The 16,402-nt window shown below is 42.4% G+C and overlaps 1 protein-coding gene across 4 annotated transcripts in view; it reads right to left on the reverse strand.

Moving 5' to 3' along the window:
• Positions 1 to 7,265: 7,265 nt before the first annotated feature.
• The window catches only part of ATF7IP (activating transcription factor 7 interacting protein), a 31,738-nt gene continuing 22,601 nt past the window's right edge, over positions 7,266 to 16,402 (reverse strand). For 2 of the 4 annotated variants that reach the window (XM_010223276.2, XM_088532852.1), the window contains 5 exons: positions 14,280 to 14,358; positions 12,528 to 12,683; positions 11,671 to 11,856; positions 9,457 to 9,569; positions 7,266 to 7,941 (listed from right to left, as the gene is read on the reverse strand). In XM_010223276.2, the coding sequence (XP_010221578.2) occupies positions 7,525 to 7,941; positions 9,457 to 9,569; positions 11,671 to 11,856; positions 12,528 to 12,683; positions 14,280 to 14,358 (951 nt within the window). In that variant the 3' untranslated portion in view covers positions 7,266 to 7,524. Of the gene's footprint in view, positions 7,942 to 9,456; positions 9,570 to 11,670; positions 11,857 to 12,527; positions 12,687 to 14,279; positions 14,359 to 16,402 lie in introns of all 4 variants that reach the window. The other 2 variants (XM_088532853.1, XM_088532851.1) reach the window with 1 other exon arrangement.

The following is a 16,402-nucleotide window of genomic DNA, read 5'->3' on the forward strand; positions in this document are numbered from 1 at the left end:
ACAAGGAGGACATTGAGCTTCTAGAGTGTGTCCAGCAGAGAGCCACGAAGATGATTAAAGGACTGCAGCACTTGTCATATGAGGAAAGACTAAGTGAGCTGGGCCTGTTTAGTCTCGCTAAGAGGAGATTTGATCAACATGGTCAAGTACCTGAGGGGTGATTGTATGGAGATGGGGCCAGGCTCTTCTCCGTAGTGGCCAGTGACAGGAATCATAGAATGCTTAAGGTTGGAAGGGACCTCTAGAGGTCATCTAGTCCAACCCCCCTGCACACGCAGGGTCACCTAGAGCACGTGGCACAGGACTGCGTCCAAGCGAATTTTGAAGATCTCCAGAGAAGGATCTCTCTGGGCAGCCTGTTCCAGTGCTCTGTCACCCTCAAGGTCAAGAATTTTTTTCCTTCAGTTCCTGTGGGACTTTGGATGCTTCAGTTTCCGGCCATTCTGTCAGTGGCCACCAGTGAAAAGAGGCCAGCACCATCCTCCTCACTGCCTCCCTTGAGGTACTTATAGACACTGATTAGATCCCCTCACAGCCTTCTCTTCTGGAGGCCCAGCTCCCTCAGCCTCTCCTCATAGGGCAGATGTTCCAGGCCCCTGATCATCCTTGTAACCCTGCGCTGGACTCTCTCCAGCAGCTCCACATCCCTCTTGTACTGTGGAGCCCAGAACTGGACACAATACTCCAGATGCGGCCTCACCAGGGCTGAGTAGAGGGGCAGGATCCCCTCCCTCGACCTGCTGGAGACGCTCTTCTTAATGCACCCCAGGATCCCATTGGCCTTCTTGGCCACAAGAGCACAGTGCTGCCTCATGGTCAACTTGTCGTCCACCATGACACCCAGGTCTTTCTCCGCAGAGCTGCTCTCCAGAAGGTCGGTCCCCAGCCTGTACTGGTGTCTGGGGTTATTCCTCCCCAAGTGCAGGACCTTGCACTTGGCCTTGTTGAATTGCATGAGGTTTTTCACCGCCCAGTTGTCCAGTCTGTCCAGGTCCCTGTGGATGGCAGCGCAGTGCTCTGGGGTATCAGCTACTCCTCCCAGTTTCGTGTCATCAGCAAACTTGCTGAGGGAGCACTCTGTGCCTTCATCCAGGTCATTGATGAATAAATTGAACAGGACTGGGCCAAGGACTGACCCCTGGGGGACACCGCTAGCTACAGGCCTCCAACTTGACTCTGCACCGCTGATCATCACCTTCTGAGCTCTGCCATCCAGCCAGTTCCTAATCCACCTCAGTGTCCACTCATCTAGCCCACACTTCCGGAGCTTGCCCAGGAGGATGTTGTGAGGGACGGTGTCAAAAGCCTTGGTGAAGTCGAGATAGACGACATCCACCAGGAAAAGGGGTAACGTGTATTAAGTTGAAACACAGGCAGTTCCACCTCCATGTGAGGAAGAACTTCTTTACTGTGAGGGTGACAGAGCCCTGGAACAGGCTGCCCAGAGAGGGTGTGGAGTCTCCTTCTCTGGAGATCTGTAAAACCTGCCTGGATGCCACCCTGTGCCACGTGCTCTGGGTGTCCCTGCTGGAGCAGGGGGATTGATGATTTCTAGAGGTCCCTTCCAACCCTAAGCATTCTGTGATTCATTCTGTGAGTCAGTGAAGTCTGTTACCTGAATGACCAGCAGCTGACAAAGGTGATGATAACCAGAGTAAGCCTGCCCCACCCCTGACTTACTTACTGTGTTTGATGTGGTTTATCCTTTTCACCCCTCTGTCCCCACCACCACCTTTACAGCAACATTGTCACATCTTCCCTGCCAGCCACCATCCCTCCCTGCTCCTACGTGTTAGGCCCCGAATAGCCCCAGGGCTCCTACGTGAGGCCTGACCCCAGAGCCACCCTGCTGAGAGAGGAGGGTGCTGAGCCTGTGGCAGGGCCTGCACGGAGCTCGCAGGGAGGGTCAAATGATGTTTGCTGCACCACTTGCATTCTCATCCCCTTGCCATTGTCCTACAGCGTCCCCCTACCTCAGAGTAGAGGCACCTCTGCTCTCCACCTGTGCAGCTTGCGGCATGGTGTCACGCTCTGAGGTAGGGGCATGTCTTTCAGACAGACACACTCTGCTGTGTACAGGAAAGGGAGAAGACAGCGGCGTTCACCTTCCACCCTTTCACACCAGCACAAAGTGGAGTTCACACGGCTCTGCTGGGCAAGAGCTGCTCAGCTCGAGAAGCTGGGGGAGCTACTGCAGAATCACCAGGCTAAGGGTGAAGGGAGGAGTGGAAAACAAAAGGAATGTCCCATGCTCAGTTTTTCTTCAGAGGTGAAAAGCAGTTTTCAGAGGGTGAGCACCAGCAGCAGCCCTCTTCCCTGCCGCAACAGCACTGTGTGCCTTACTAGACTCAGGAGCGGCTGTGAATAATCTTTGGGACACAATTTTACAAAAGCTCCCAGTGTTGCTTTCAGTTGCTCCTGTAAGACGGCTGGGAGAGTAGCTCTGTGCAGGCAGGTTTCTAGAAACAACCCTGAGCCGGGCCTTATGGCGCGGGGTAGCCCATGACCCCAGAGTGCCTGCTCTGCCGCCTGCGCCCAGCGGCCACACTCGGGAGGAGGAACCGCACGTTGCTCTGCGGAAGGAGGTGACTGCAACTAAGCACAGATGACTCGAACCATTAAAAACGCAGTAGTTTATTTCAAAGTATAAATTTCAGGCTCATCAGACAAAACCTCACTACAGTTAACATGTACGCGCACTAATCTACAGTACATACAAAAAATGGGGAAAGCTTGCACCTGCCCAGTGAAAACTGGACATTAATCAGTCCTATTTTATTTGTATTTACAAGTTCAGCAGCAAAAGAAAAAAAAATCAGACCATCAGTTGCCTATAAAGGATTTTGCACATTTGAATCTTTTGATGGCCAATAAACTACTAAAGCCAAACAGGAGTCCCCAGACACTACCACTCAGCTATCTTATTTACAGCTCTATTCCATTAAATTAAGACAGCACTTCAAATTATAAATTTATACACGTGTGTGTGTGTGTGTGTGTATATATATATATATAAATAGAAAAATAAAAAAATGCTCAGCCTGCACAATGACAATGAGAAATAAAAAATGCATTTTAAAGGGTACTTGGCAGTGACGAAAAGATCCATTTATTCACATTCTCTTGATTATTCTTAATTTTTCACTCCCTCCTCAAGCTGTTTGAAAGGGAATATAGGTTTTGCTGACAGTACTGGCTCAGGTGACAGTGTTATTTGACCTCCTTTCCTTCCAGTATTTTCATACAATGCCCACCTGTACCCAAAACAACAAATTAAAAAAATATATATTTAATATATCAAGCTTTTATTTAAAAAAATCTGGATAGATATTCGACTAAATGAAAATACGAATTAGTTTATAAGAAGGCAGAATCACAGCTTCATTTTGTACAGTGTTCGCAATACTCTAACACCGGGGAAGGGCTAGGGACCAAGAACAGATCTGACCGGTGCCTACATAGAATATGGATTCTAGGTAACAGGACACCCAAGACAAACTGCATAAAGGAAAGGGCGTGACTATTTCCTTCCAGTACAAAACTGCTCAGATCCCACTATGAGGCCAAATCTTGCTCCCACTGAAAGCACCAAGAGCTTTGCCAATGTTTTCAAAGGGAAGATACCACAGGCACTGCCAGCCTTGTGTTGTGCTCCATGGCCTAATACAGCAAAGGGCAGTGCGAGTAAAAGGGCGCAGAAATTCCAGTATTAATTCTCTCCTCGAGAAGTTGGTTGGAGTATGGAACTAAATACAAGCTTGAGGGAAAGAGTCTTTTCATGCTCACATTTGTTCAGGTCGCCCCCATAGGTGCAGTAACGCGTACCACACCTACAGCCCGCTTCCTCAGGGTGGAGTTACCTGAATAAAATATCTGATAAAGTTTTTGTAGATGTACTTTGAAATGAAGGTGGTCAGTGAAGCTGTAACTAGGACAAACTCAGTTGAAGTGAAGAGCATTTTGCTATCAACGCACCACAGTTAGGCTTCAAGCAAAAACCAAATCAACCAAAAATGTTTTTAGCTGGACATCCAGATCTGCACATATTACACAGAGAAAACAAACCCTAGACAAAGCAGAAGGCAAATGAGGATGGAAAATACAGCTGTAGAATCAACTTCGGTTCTGTACCATGTGATGTACCCAGAGCAAGAGCAAAACTCTGAACAAGGAACAGGTTTCTACAACATATTGAAAAACTAGATGGGAAGTACTTGCATGAAGTGCAGAGTTGAGACTAAAACCAGTTGAAACTAAAACTCTTGTCCCTTAAGAAACCATGTGGAGATTTTTTTAGCATATTTAAAAACAGGAAGCCTCCAGAAACAAACTTTCACCAAGGGCCCAGTCTAGAAGCATGGAGTGTTAACAGTTCCATATTGAACATTCTAGGATGTTGTGGTAATATTCTCAAATAAATCCATTAAATGAAAACAGTTATGAAATGTTTGTTACTAGCAGAATTTCAGTTCCTAAAAGTAGTTTCAGCATTTATTGGAAGCAAAGGGTGATGTTAAAAGCAAAGCAACTCCCCAGGTCCCGTACACCACCAGGAAGTGTCATTGTGGCTAAGGACACTTTGCCGGAACACACCAGCTGGTTAACCTAAAGAGTAAGGTCTTTGCAGAGACCTGTTACAGCAGTGAGGCTTTCTGCGTATCAGTGAGCTGAGGACTTGCTACCTGGAAGGTGGCCAAACTGAGATGGGCATCTCAAAGTCAAGTTACAGTTTAGCATGTACCTTGTCACCAGCACTTGCTTAAGATCCTGAAATTGGGTGTTAACAGCTCTGCTGCTAGGGTGAAACAGAAGAAAATGCAGCTTCCGCCTTTGCAGTTTTGGTGGCTTTGGCAGGCTTAGTCCATCCACACAAATTAACTGCTCTCTGCCATGTAGAGTGGATACAGATCTGTTAAATGAGTCAGGTTTTACACTGCCTTGCAACCACATCCTTCCTCATAACAGAGGTGTCTTCCTCTAAAGACACAGCCTACAAACTGCTAAATACAACCCACAGCACCCCAAGGAACAAAACCTCCACTGAAGGAAAAACAGAAAGTTAACGGTGAGCACCCCGTCCCCCTCTTCCCCACCCAGGCAAGACAGAGCCAGGGCAGCCATGGCCTAAAAGCCAGCACAAACTTTAGAAAAGTTCAGGCATAGTTTGGGTTGGAATCACAAATAACCAGCGTAAGTTCTAGGTTGTTTTCTAATTTTTAACTTTCAAATTATAAAACCTCGTCATACTGATATGGCCTCTCAAAGGCCCTTTGGTACCACCTCAAAAAACACATTAAAAATTGCCCAAGGATTGAACAGCCATGAGCTAGAAGAAACCCCGTCCTAAGCCTCTGCTACAGAAAAGGCTGTGTAAAGGATCCAACTTGCCATAGGCAGGCGAAACACATTTTTAAGTGATTTTTGAGCCTTGAAAGAGGCAGACAAAACATTTAGTTAAACATAGAAAAAAAAATCAAGGCATTATTGATTATTGGCACCAGTAATACAGGGACAACTGTTACTCCAGGGAGGAGTAATGCATCGTTCACACTTGAGATTCAGTGTGAACCTTCTCTCATGATAGTTGAGTTTGGACAAAATCCTCGTTCGCTCAAATCGCTAAAACTGCTACCGCTTAAATGCAAGTTTCCATATAGAGAATATTTGTTACTCACCTGACAGAAGTGAAAATCCTACAGGAAGGAGCTACATGAAGGAACACAGTGAAATAGTATGGACAAAACTCGCTTTCTTTAACTGATAAAAGTTCTTGAAGGAAACACAACTACGAACCCATAGCCTCATAGTGTATTTTACCAGGCATGTTTCAGGGTTTATTTTTTCCTGCCCTTTTCAACTATGATTTACATTTGAAAACCTCTTAATTTTAGGAAAGAGAGTAATAGAATTGAAAAAAAAAGATCTATTTTATGCAATTTTGTCACATAATGAAAAATAAAACAAAAAATCGTCTCCCTTCCAAATCCTTTGTTTGGTTCTGGTGGGCACAAATGACACAATGGTCCTAAGAAGTGCTGAAATGAAAATCTTTCATATCCTTTCTTGTCCAAGGGTGCTAAACCTGTTTTTCTCATAAATAAACTACAACCTGACAACAGGACAGGGGGGCAGTTTTTTTTTCCCCCTCAGCTCAGAATCATGATGAAAGATTCCATTAACTTTTGCAGTTGTTCCCAATTTTGGGGCCAGTGTCTAAAACAATTTCAAAGCTGCTTTGGGTGTGTGTGGGCTTCCTGCAGAGGCAGACAGGTGACTGGGAAGCCAACGTGGTACCTTGTGACATTACCTCAGCCTGCAGCCTGGGTGTGAACAGGCAGGGGCTTTCCCAGTGCCACCCACAGGGGCGTCTTCTTTGGCTGAACGGCAGCATAGGCCTTTCCCAAGAGAACAGGGAAAGGCTCTGGTGTAAAATACTGTTTGTATACTTAATATTTTCTTCACAGGACAAAATTAGCTACTCGGAAATTGCAGGGAGGAGTGCTGAGTTGTACTACAGATGAAGATAAATCCGGCATCAGCAGATGTTACACTTCCTGGGCTTCACACAAATGCCTAATTACTGGGGGCAGGAAAATGAAAAGCAGCTATGGAAGGCAAAAGGGATAAAGGAAAAATAACTCCAAACAAATAAGAACACCACAATATATCTGGCTACATTTATTTCTGAAATTACTCTTTAAGGCACAAAATAAATCTAAAAAATAGGGCTGGATGTATAAGAGAGGGGCAGAGAAATCATCTGAGCTAAGATGTGAATGCAGTCTCTACAATCCAGTTTCAAATCTGACCTGGAAATGCTCCCAAGACCTGTTGGGGGAAGATGAGGAAAATAAAAAAAGCTCTTATGGGGGAAGAAGTAGGAGGTAGTGTTTTTTTGTGTGTTTGTATTTTTTTTTTCTTTTCTTTGCACCACCTCCAAATTCACACACACATTCTTGCCTTGGCCAGACTCAAATTTCCTTCTCTCCCCCCAGAGAACTGATGACAGTTTGAAAAATGAGATCAGACCACTCCATTTTCCAGCACGGAAGTGAGACCCTGAATCACCTTTCACATCACAGCCTGCTCACAGAGCAGGGATGCAAGAGGCAAAACTGTTCTTGCCCTCATGTTAGCACTGTTGTAGATATGACCAATGTGTATGTTCTGCTCCAGACAAACTGTGCAATTTATTTTGTTCCTGCTCTGAAGCAGAACTCCAGAGGTCCAGGGCACCCTTGGATAAAGGGCACCTAGTAGGTAACTAGGTGGAACCAGCTGTCATGGAAGGGAATATGAAATTTTCTAACAGCCCATGACTTGAGCTACCCAGGAAAACAGTTTCTCTTGCTGCAGGCGAGACTTTATTTTTCTTTCGGTTCTCAATGCATGTAGTATATCACAGAGCTGTTTAAAGTAATCCTGCAGTGAGTGGATTTGACAGTGAATTTCATGCATTGGATCGAACCCCCCAAACTGGGGTGATTCTTGGTAGTGGGACACATTTAAAGGCTCTAAAGATCTCTAACTGCTCTGGGAAGAGATCACATCTGTGGACTGAGGGTCACAGAAGGGTCCGAAACGTCCATAGATGTCCTTAGCCCGCACTGCAAAGTAGTATTTGCTGCCAGACACAAACTGAGTAAGAGTGCATGCCATGGGTAATGGGAGCGCCTTCACTTCCCCTATCTTCTTCCACTGGGAGGGCATGGTGGCACTTGGGTCCTCGTGGTAGGCGTAGAGGTGGTAACTGTCCACACTAGCACAACTCCGGTCCACTTCCACGACGCTCCACGACAGCACAATGCCATTCTGGCTCTGGACCCGGGCCAGTTTCAGCTGTGGCTTCTGAGGCAGGGAAGTGTTGGCAGCTTCGGGGGGCAGCCGAGGTGGCTGTGGTGCCTCCGGGAGTGGGGCAGGATGTACAGGGCGAGGTGGCTCCTATGCAGTAGAACAGCAAAAAGGTAAAGGTTAGAGTCTGTTGCAGTGGCAGGGGGCTCTACTTCATAATTCCTGAGGCAAATGGAAACAAACCAGCCTGCAGCCACCCAACCCTGCAACTCAAAATCCCGTGTAGGCAGAAGAGAACAGCAGCAACAGGTGAGAAAGGGGAGAACAAGGATGCAATAAGTTCTTATTATTCCCATTTAAATCATTAGCTGGACAGAATATCATTGTCACAGTTATTTCCCCTGTATCTTCTTTACTTCCCCCACCCAAGACGTGAGGGATGGTGAACAGTGCCTTTTACCAAGACAGGTTAAAAACGAGTTTGATCTAATCCATGTCCAAGCTGCTGTTTCCTCACTGCCCCCAACACCACCAGTAGTCGACTGGGCTGACAACTTTTCACCTCTTGACAGGCTGCTTCTCAGGCAAGAGAGGGAATGGGCTACGCTGCATGAATGTTGTTCACCTAAACTCATCACCAAAGCTCAGCCTCAGAAGTTTCCAAGAAGTTTTCAAATAAGGGCAGAAATGAGGCTTTCCAATGAAAATTTTTAGGTTACAAACATTCCTAACTATCACTTACATTAATTAACATGGATTTAGGAATGGGGTTAGAATGAGTATGAAATTTTGTTGTTCTTCAGGCCAGGGGCCTTTCAGGGTGGAAGTTGGGATAGTTTTTGTGCCCTCCGAGTTTTCTGTGTAGAAGTTGCAGGATTTCTTTTCATTATTTATCCGCAGGGTGTGCATAAAGCTGAATGGTGTCTAGATTCAAAGAATGGTGAGCAACCTTCTTAGTAATACATGTATCATTTCAGGAGATCAGCAATAACACGACTTCCCAACAACAAGCAAACAATAGGGCTCAATTTCAATAACAAAACCATAACAAATCCAGTGGGATGAACACACTTTGGTATAACAGCAGTGACTTTAGGGCTGCTGGCCTAAGTCAGTAATATGATCTAGTTCACTGAGTTGAAGTCAATTTTGGAATAACTACTAAAAGGCGTTTCAGGTAGGGCAGAAAGAATTAATCTAAACAGTAATTTTTAAAAAAATCTAAAATTTCAGAGTCAGCAAACTTGAGGTTGTTGTCTCTATCTTGGCTTCACCCTAAAATCTACATAGAGCTGTGCTGAGAAACTGGTTATCCCTTTTGCAGCCAAACTCGCAAATTAGATTCTTCAATCCTTGCTGAAGTTTTTTTTGCATGAGGTTTTCTTTAACCCTGACTGCACAAGTCACCGGCAGACAGTTCACGCACCACTTTTCAAGATGTGTTACAAGTGATTTGCGGAGCTCTGGAGTGAGCTAACTGATCACACACCTCCACTGTTCTTGGCATAGATCGCAGGAGGTAACAGTGTGGTGGCACACACACAAATTGGCTGCAGAGCTGACCTACCTACAAGACATCTCACCATTCCACAACTCACCCTAAGAAATGATCTGAGACACTAATGCAGTAACTGTGGTAAATAGATTCAGACTTACAATACTCACAGTGTGTACTTGTGGTGGTCGATGATGCACCGTGAGCTGAGGGGCTCCAGATCCGAGAGTGAGTCCGTTGTTCACAACATACGCAGTTGTTGGAGGCATTCGTACTGTCATACCTATAAGAGAACACATGATCAGCTGGACAGAACACTGGAAGACCAACTCCTTGGTTCAGCTGCATGAAAGCAAATTTTAAAATGACACTCCTCTCTTGAACAGCCCACAAGCAGAGAGATTAAGTACTATAAAAAATAAAACCATCTCCCTCTTCACCAAAGCTGTAAGACTGAAAGTAAGCAAGAGTATATATCGGCAAGGGGACTGACTGAAACTTTAATCATTGGTAGCACAAGAAAGAAATGGATGGAAGGGCTGGGTGAGATTTAAGGAGCCTGAGTATGAAAATAAAGTTAAATCACTTTGGAATTCAGAAAGAAAGAGATAAATGCTGCCATAGCAAAATGCTATCAACATCCAATTGCCACAATGCTGCACTGTGTATAGCACAGAAAATGAAAGATTGAGTCCTTGATGACAAGTTTGTCCTCCCTCTCAGGAGAGAGGCCACTATGGATGCCAAAATCCTCACAGAAGATACCATTCCATTCAAAACCACAGCAAACTGACCTGGCTGGCAGTAATAGATTAGAGGAGTAAATTGCCTTGAAGAGAATATCCAGAATTTCCTGTATTTCTATCCAAAAATAAAAGACCTGGGGCAACCTCCACCACTCTCATGTTCCACAAGTGTAAGAGATCCTGGTGTTCTAATATTCCAGAACAGAAAAAGAGCAGCTCACAGAAGGACAGATTTTACACAGCTACTGTGTACTGTATTTCTTCAGTCGATAGTCATTGAGGTATCAGAGGTGATGGGTGTTAAGAAGTCTACACAAACTGTGAGCCTGAGGCAGTGAAATCAAATGAAGTGTCAAATCCTAATGCTTTTATTATTGAGTAAGAGTAGTTAAATGAAAGTGCTGAACTCCAGCCAGCTCTTTTACATTATTTTCCTTTTGACATATTTATCTAACAAGTTACTGAAGCTGCGCAAACTACTGCAGGATAAACAGTCTGCTGAACTGATAGTTCATATGAACAAGACCCCTGAAAAGAACAGTATTTTCTCCAGACTTCAGCATTGCAAAGATATTTCAAGAACTAGCTGACCAAGTCAGAAGACAACTTAACTAACATAGTCCATATTTTCACAGCCCAAAGCAATGTGGCCAAACTCAGTAATTATACAAGATACCTAGAATTTAATATATTTAAGATAATTTCAATTTAATTGCTATAAAAATACACTGGTACTGTTTTCCAAAAATTACTTCAAAAAATATTTTTTTTGCGCAAACCTATATAGGCACAGTCTTACATTATTTAAGCTTGTAGTGTTTTGAGTCTGGTTTATACAGACGTATGTCTAAAAAATACAGGATCCAGAGGTCACATAAAAACAGCCTCTAGAGCATCAGTACAGGGAAACATATGCAGAGCCATGTAAAAATAACCATGGCACATAAAGGGTAGGATTAGTGGCGGAACTAAAAAAAAAAGTTTAAATCAATCACTCGAGAAAAAAATTCATCTAAAAAAAAATGAGTTTATCATTGCAGGAAGATACCACTTATGTTTGCAACGTCAAGGTGAATTTGCTGGCATCTAAAGTCAAGGAGACTCAACCATACATTAATTTCTGATAAATCTGGTGGGAAACTTCATCTGTCTAGGCTTAAGAAAAAAAGAAAATTCGCTGCTACTTCAAAACAAAAGACAAAGTTTGTTACAGAATTACATTAGGATGGCTGATTGAAACTGAGCTTTTAGGCAGAATTTGGATGTGATTGAGTACCTATGTATATACTCTAAAATTATTATTTAATATCAACACTGTCCCTTACTACCCTTTTACAAAATACTGGTGGTCATCACATTAACTTCTACTTTGTAATGTATTTGGCATATCATCCAGCAATGCACAACTGGTAGAATCAGTGCCTGAGATTACTTCATTCCAGTTTTTTGTTATCCGTGTGTCTACAGGAAGAATGATTTCCTAATAGCTCAACATTTTCTCAAGTCTGCAAGCTGGACAAAAAAAAAAAAAAAAAAAAAAAGCGCCTAATCTCTGTAATTTTGGGATAGTACTTTAGGAAAACCCATTCTTCAGGCAACTTGTGCTGTGCTGAAAAGTGTATAGAAGTAGTCCCTTACCTCCACTCTGTGGGTTAACTGGCCTTAAACCTGGGTTTGGCATGACAGCTCCTCTTACTGGATTCTGAGTTGGTGTAGAAGAGAGAGTGGTATAGACCACTTGATGGTTAGCAGGGGCTCTTGGAATAGGAAGTCTTGCAGCAGCTTGTGTCACTGGACGATGTGTTACATTCACCGTTGTCGGAGCTGGAAAAGAAAGACCATAACATAAAAAAGGCAAGGCACGGACCAGATAGCCCTATTCCAGATTGCATACATCCTTTAGAAAGCTGACTCAGCTGAGCCACACAAAATAAAACCATCTCCGTGAAATTATGTCTACTTTTGATCACTAGAAGATGACCTTTGTGTTAGATAAGCAGATGCATCTGTTGAATGGATTAACTGATGTGAACTCTTCTTCCCAAGCTGATCAAACAAGTGTAAACGGTTCTCTGAGATTAGCCAGACCAGCATGAAGGAAGTGCACATGTGGCTCTACCTAACACAGGGTACAAAGCTTGAACAACTAACAGAGGACTACTGAAGACAGCCACAGGCTTGAGCTGTCTTCCAACCCATCTCCTCCTTCTCTGTGCTTGGGCATGCCCAAGGTCACAACAGAGAGTATACAGAGACCATACAGAGTCCGGTAAAGACAACCACACCGGTACTGCGATTGAGCTGTATGCACATAGGCATCTGTATTGTGAATTCAGTACACTGCTGAACCACGCTGCTAAATCAAAAATCCTGTGCAACATCAAATATTGTAACATAAACGTTTATGTTAAAGCTTGCACTCTCTGTATGTGTGGAATATTAGAAAGAACCTGCTCAGAGGGTACCGGACTCTGGTAGATGTTGAATGAAGTTACCTGTAGGTAATACATGTATTGTGGTCTGAGACGGTCCACTTGTTGGCACACCTGTCTGCTGCAGAGGGTTTGGCTGCAAAGGCTGTAAGGGGCGAGCCAGGGGCTGAGCAGACAAGCTCACCCCTGTCACTGCTGTCTGGTTCTGCTTCTTGGCATCTCCTTGAGAAAAAAAAAAAAAGAAGAGTATAAACAATAGTGAACAGAAATTAGAGTATCACAGAGTTATTTAGTCTTGTTGTCATGCACAGACCACTAAAGAAGATTTCCTAGGATGATTTTTCTTTCATCTTTTCACTCTGTAAATCAAATTAAGAAAAAAAAAAATCACTCAATTACCTCACTTTAATAATCCCAATCTAAATTCCACTTTTTATTCTCTTGCAAAAGTCTTGCAATATTTCAGCATAATTTGGATACCTCAATATAATGAAACACCGTTAAAAGTTTTTAAAAACTTTTCCGCTAAATGTTTCCACATTTCCGCTAAACATTTCCACTAAAAAGCATTAAGGGCTAAAGACCTTAAAAAAAAAGGAGAAGCCTAAATACTATTGTATTCTTTTTTTTTTTTTCACCAAAATCAAAACAGCATTCTTCTACTTTAGCAGGAACTGTTATTCTAACAAGAAACACGAGAACTTGAAAACAGAAAGCCCTTAAAAAAAACCAAAAAACAAACAAACAAAAACACTATTCTCCCCTCCCCCCAAAATCTCAAGAAGTTAAAATACTTGCTATTGATAATCCACAGTAGTGAGATACCAACAAATCTACAAAATAGTTTTACTTTCTACTAAATGGAGCTTCAGCTGAAATACATCACAGTGCTATGACAAGCTAAATTAAAACACACCATAGACCCATAGGTAGATTTTATAGTATGTTAAATAGGACTGGATAGTTAAACCTTATTGGCAGTGTCATATTCTGAGTATAACGATCCTTTAAAAAAAATCTTTGAGAACCAACCTTTAGATAGATGACAGCAATAAAGGCATGATTCCCATGCTGAGGTATCCTGGCACTCAACTACGGAATTTACAGAATCATTAAAATCCTGGTCGGAAAGGACCTCTGGTGGCCCTGAAGCCCAATGTCCTGTGGCAGTGGGACTACCACTAATGACAAGATCAGATGGGCTGTGGTTTTGTGTAGCTGAAATTCGATTGTAGAGATTCTACAATCTCCTCTACATAATCTGCTCCTGTCCTGCACTATCTTCCTGTAATGATTTTTTTCCGCTTGACTTTAGCCTCCTAATATGTAATTCTTGGCCATTCTGCCTTGATACATCATCTGGCGCTTCTGAGGACAGTTTTGCTCCATCATCTTTATAATCACCTTGTTGCAGGTCATCAAGTTGTTGTAGGCTATTACAATGCTTCAACATGCTCTTTGGTAGACTAAACAAGCCAACATCTGTCAACCTCTTCTCACAGGTCATGTATTCCAGGTCAACTATCCTGACAGCCACAATATTCCAGATATAGTCTCATTAGCACCAGTAAGAGGGAGTATTAACTTACATTTCAATGAGAACAAGCTGTTAGCTCATATTTGACTCAGTGTCCACCATATGTCCCCTGTTAAAAAGTGACACAGTAACAGCTATCCAAATTATATCATGTTTCCCAAATACTTGTTTCACTAGGCAGAAACAGAAGCTTCATTCCTTTTTTTATCATTCAAGAGAATGAAAAAAATATTTGCAGCTCAATTACCCTTACAGCTGTCAGAATCTTTTTTGCTTACCCTGAGAAGAGCCATCATCTTCATCATCCAGTGTAAGATCAATGACACCTCCTGAATCACCTCCTGTGACCTTCCCACTCTGAAAGACAAAACTCCTTCATTTTGCAAAAGCAAACCCAGGGGAGGCATGAGGAAAAGGGTATGAATCGAACACTGAGTAGGAGAGGTCTCAGAATTAAAGCACTTTTTAAAAAACAATAGACGACATGAGCAGGAGGTGGAAGTTTCAGACAAATTTCCCAGGACTTGAAAAACAGGCAATAACTGAAGGACTGGAGTGCAATATCAAGTATTAAAATATTTTTTTAACTTTTTAAGAAATAATAATAAACACCCAATAACCAGCTGTTAAAATTGTCTTTTTACAGGTAAATAAATGACAATTTGATACTTCATAGTATCTTTCAAACATGACTCTCAGTACTTTTAATCAACTGTAACCTGTGCTTTTCTCCATAATAGTGTATTTTTTTGAAAACAGTCACCAGGACAATGTATTACTTATCTTGAAACAGGTCAGCCAATATGCCTATAGCAAAACTGGCTTCACAACAACAAGTAATTTCATTTTATTACTGTATTTTTATCAAAAAACATTGGTTCAACTATTCTATAGATGAAGTCAATTGAAATAATTTCTTTAAAGAGAATAAAAGCATCTAAGCTTTCGTGAAGGCTAATAGTTATAAAAAAAATCAGAAGACCATCAGACAAGACTTATCCACTGCATCAATGGCTGTTCCTTGGCTGTTCAAACTGGAGGGACCAGTAATTTTTCCCCTTAGGTAACAGGAAAAAAACGGGGAAAGTCTGATATCTTTTCTATATGTTTTCTACAAAAGATCTCTAATAGTGTGAATTTATGATTCCTTAAGCTTGCTGCAGGATTGTGGTTTTGTTGAAGAGGTGACCACTTATTGCTGGACTGAATTGCTGCTACTTTATGAACTACAGTAACCACCAGGTCCCTTGGGACAGAAAGAGAGTCAAGGAGAGGGACATAATTCTCAAAATTACTGAGCAATTACCATGGAAAAAATACAAGAATTAACAGTCATACGTGGCCAGTACAAACAAATACTACAAATCTTAGGAAGTGCTGTGAGATGGGGACAGGTGCAACAGCTCAAGCATTGGGACTGTTTCCCCTATAACTCTCTGTTGGGTTAAAGCAAGCCTTAGAAGAGATTCTGAAGACAGTTCTCACATAAGCGAACTTCTGGGGAGATGGAGAACCACAGTACGATCACAAGCACAAATGAAAGCCATCTCCAAGTGAGAGTGTCTGCATCTGGAGTGCCTGACATGAACAACCTCTTCCCTGTGCAGTTAAATTAACACAATTTGCCTGAAAATCTCTTGCTGCCACTGCTTAAATCTTGATGATAACCTGAGATACAAAACTGCAGGCAGGAATACCTAAACTACTTATGTTTAAAAGCAATAGAAGAGATCTCTTTAAAGCTCTACCTTTGCTACCTATACACAAATATCTCACGGATTTATTAATCATGGAGTTCTTCTCCTGAGCCATTTCTATTTCAGAGACTTTCCAGTTTTCTGAGTATGATGATCTGATTTACGCACTTGAAGCTTAAGATAAAAGGAACACTCAAATAATCAATGATTACTTGATTAGCACAAAGCTGAGAGGAATTTCATTCCAACTAGGCAATTTTCCAGTCAGCAGTGTGTATTTTGAACTGTTACTCTCTTTGCCACTAGAAAATTACATAAAGAGTGTATGATGAGATATATGAACAATTGTGGAAAGAAAGAGTAACACTAATCCTGAAAGTAACTTCCTGTCAATTCTTACTCCATAAGAAAATCTAAATCCCTAGAAAAATACTTTGTACAAGAACCAGCAGCTTTGCAGCCCTACTTAACCATATGAGTTGAGAAAGTTCTATGAACTTCCAACTCGGTATTACTGCATGCAGTTTTGATTGTGTGGTGTTCAGAACTGTCTTGTATGTTCATGTAGAAATGAAGGAAAATGTGTCAGAGAAGAAGAGCTCATATAGGACCTAAAATACCTATAATTTGTTAAAAATGCCTACATACAAGGGAACTTACTGAATGTGAAAATTGCAAGATTTGCCAGTTTGGGACCCACTCTG

This window comes from Tinamus guttatus, unplaced genomic scaffold (assembly GCF_059628265.1).
Source record: "Tinamus guttatus ecotype Peru unplaced genomic scaffold, ASM5962826v1 Tinamus_guttatus_pri_ptg000472l, whole genome shotgun sequence".
In the NCBI taxonomy this organism is placed as follows: Eukaryota; Metazoa; Chordata; class Aves; order Tinamiformes; family Tinamidae; genus Tinamus; species Tinamus guttatus.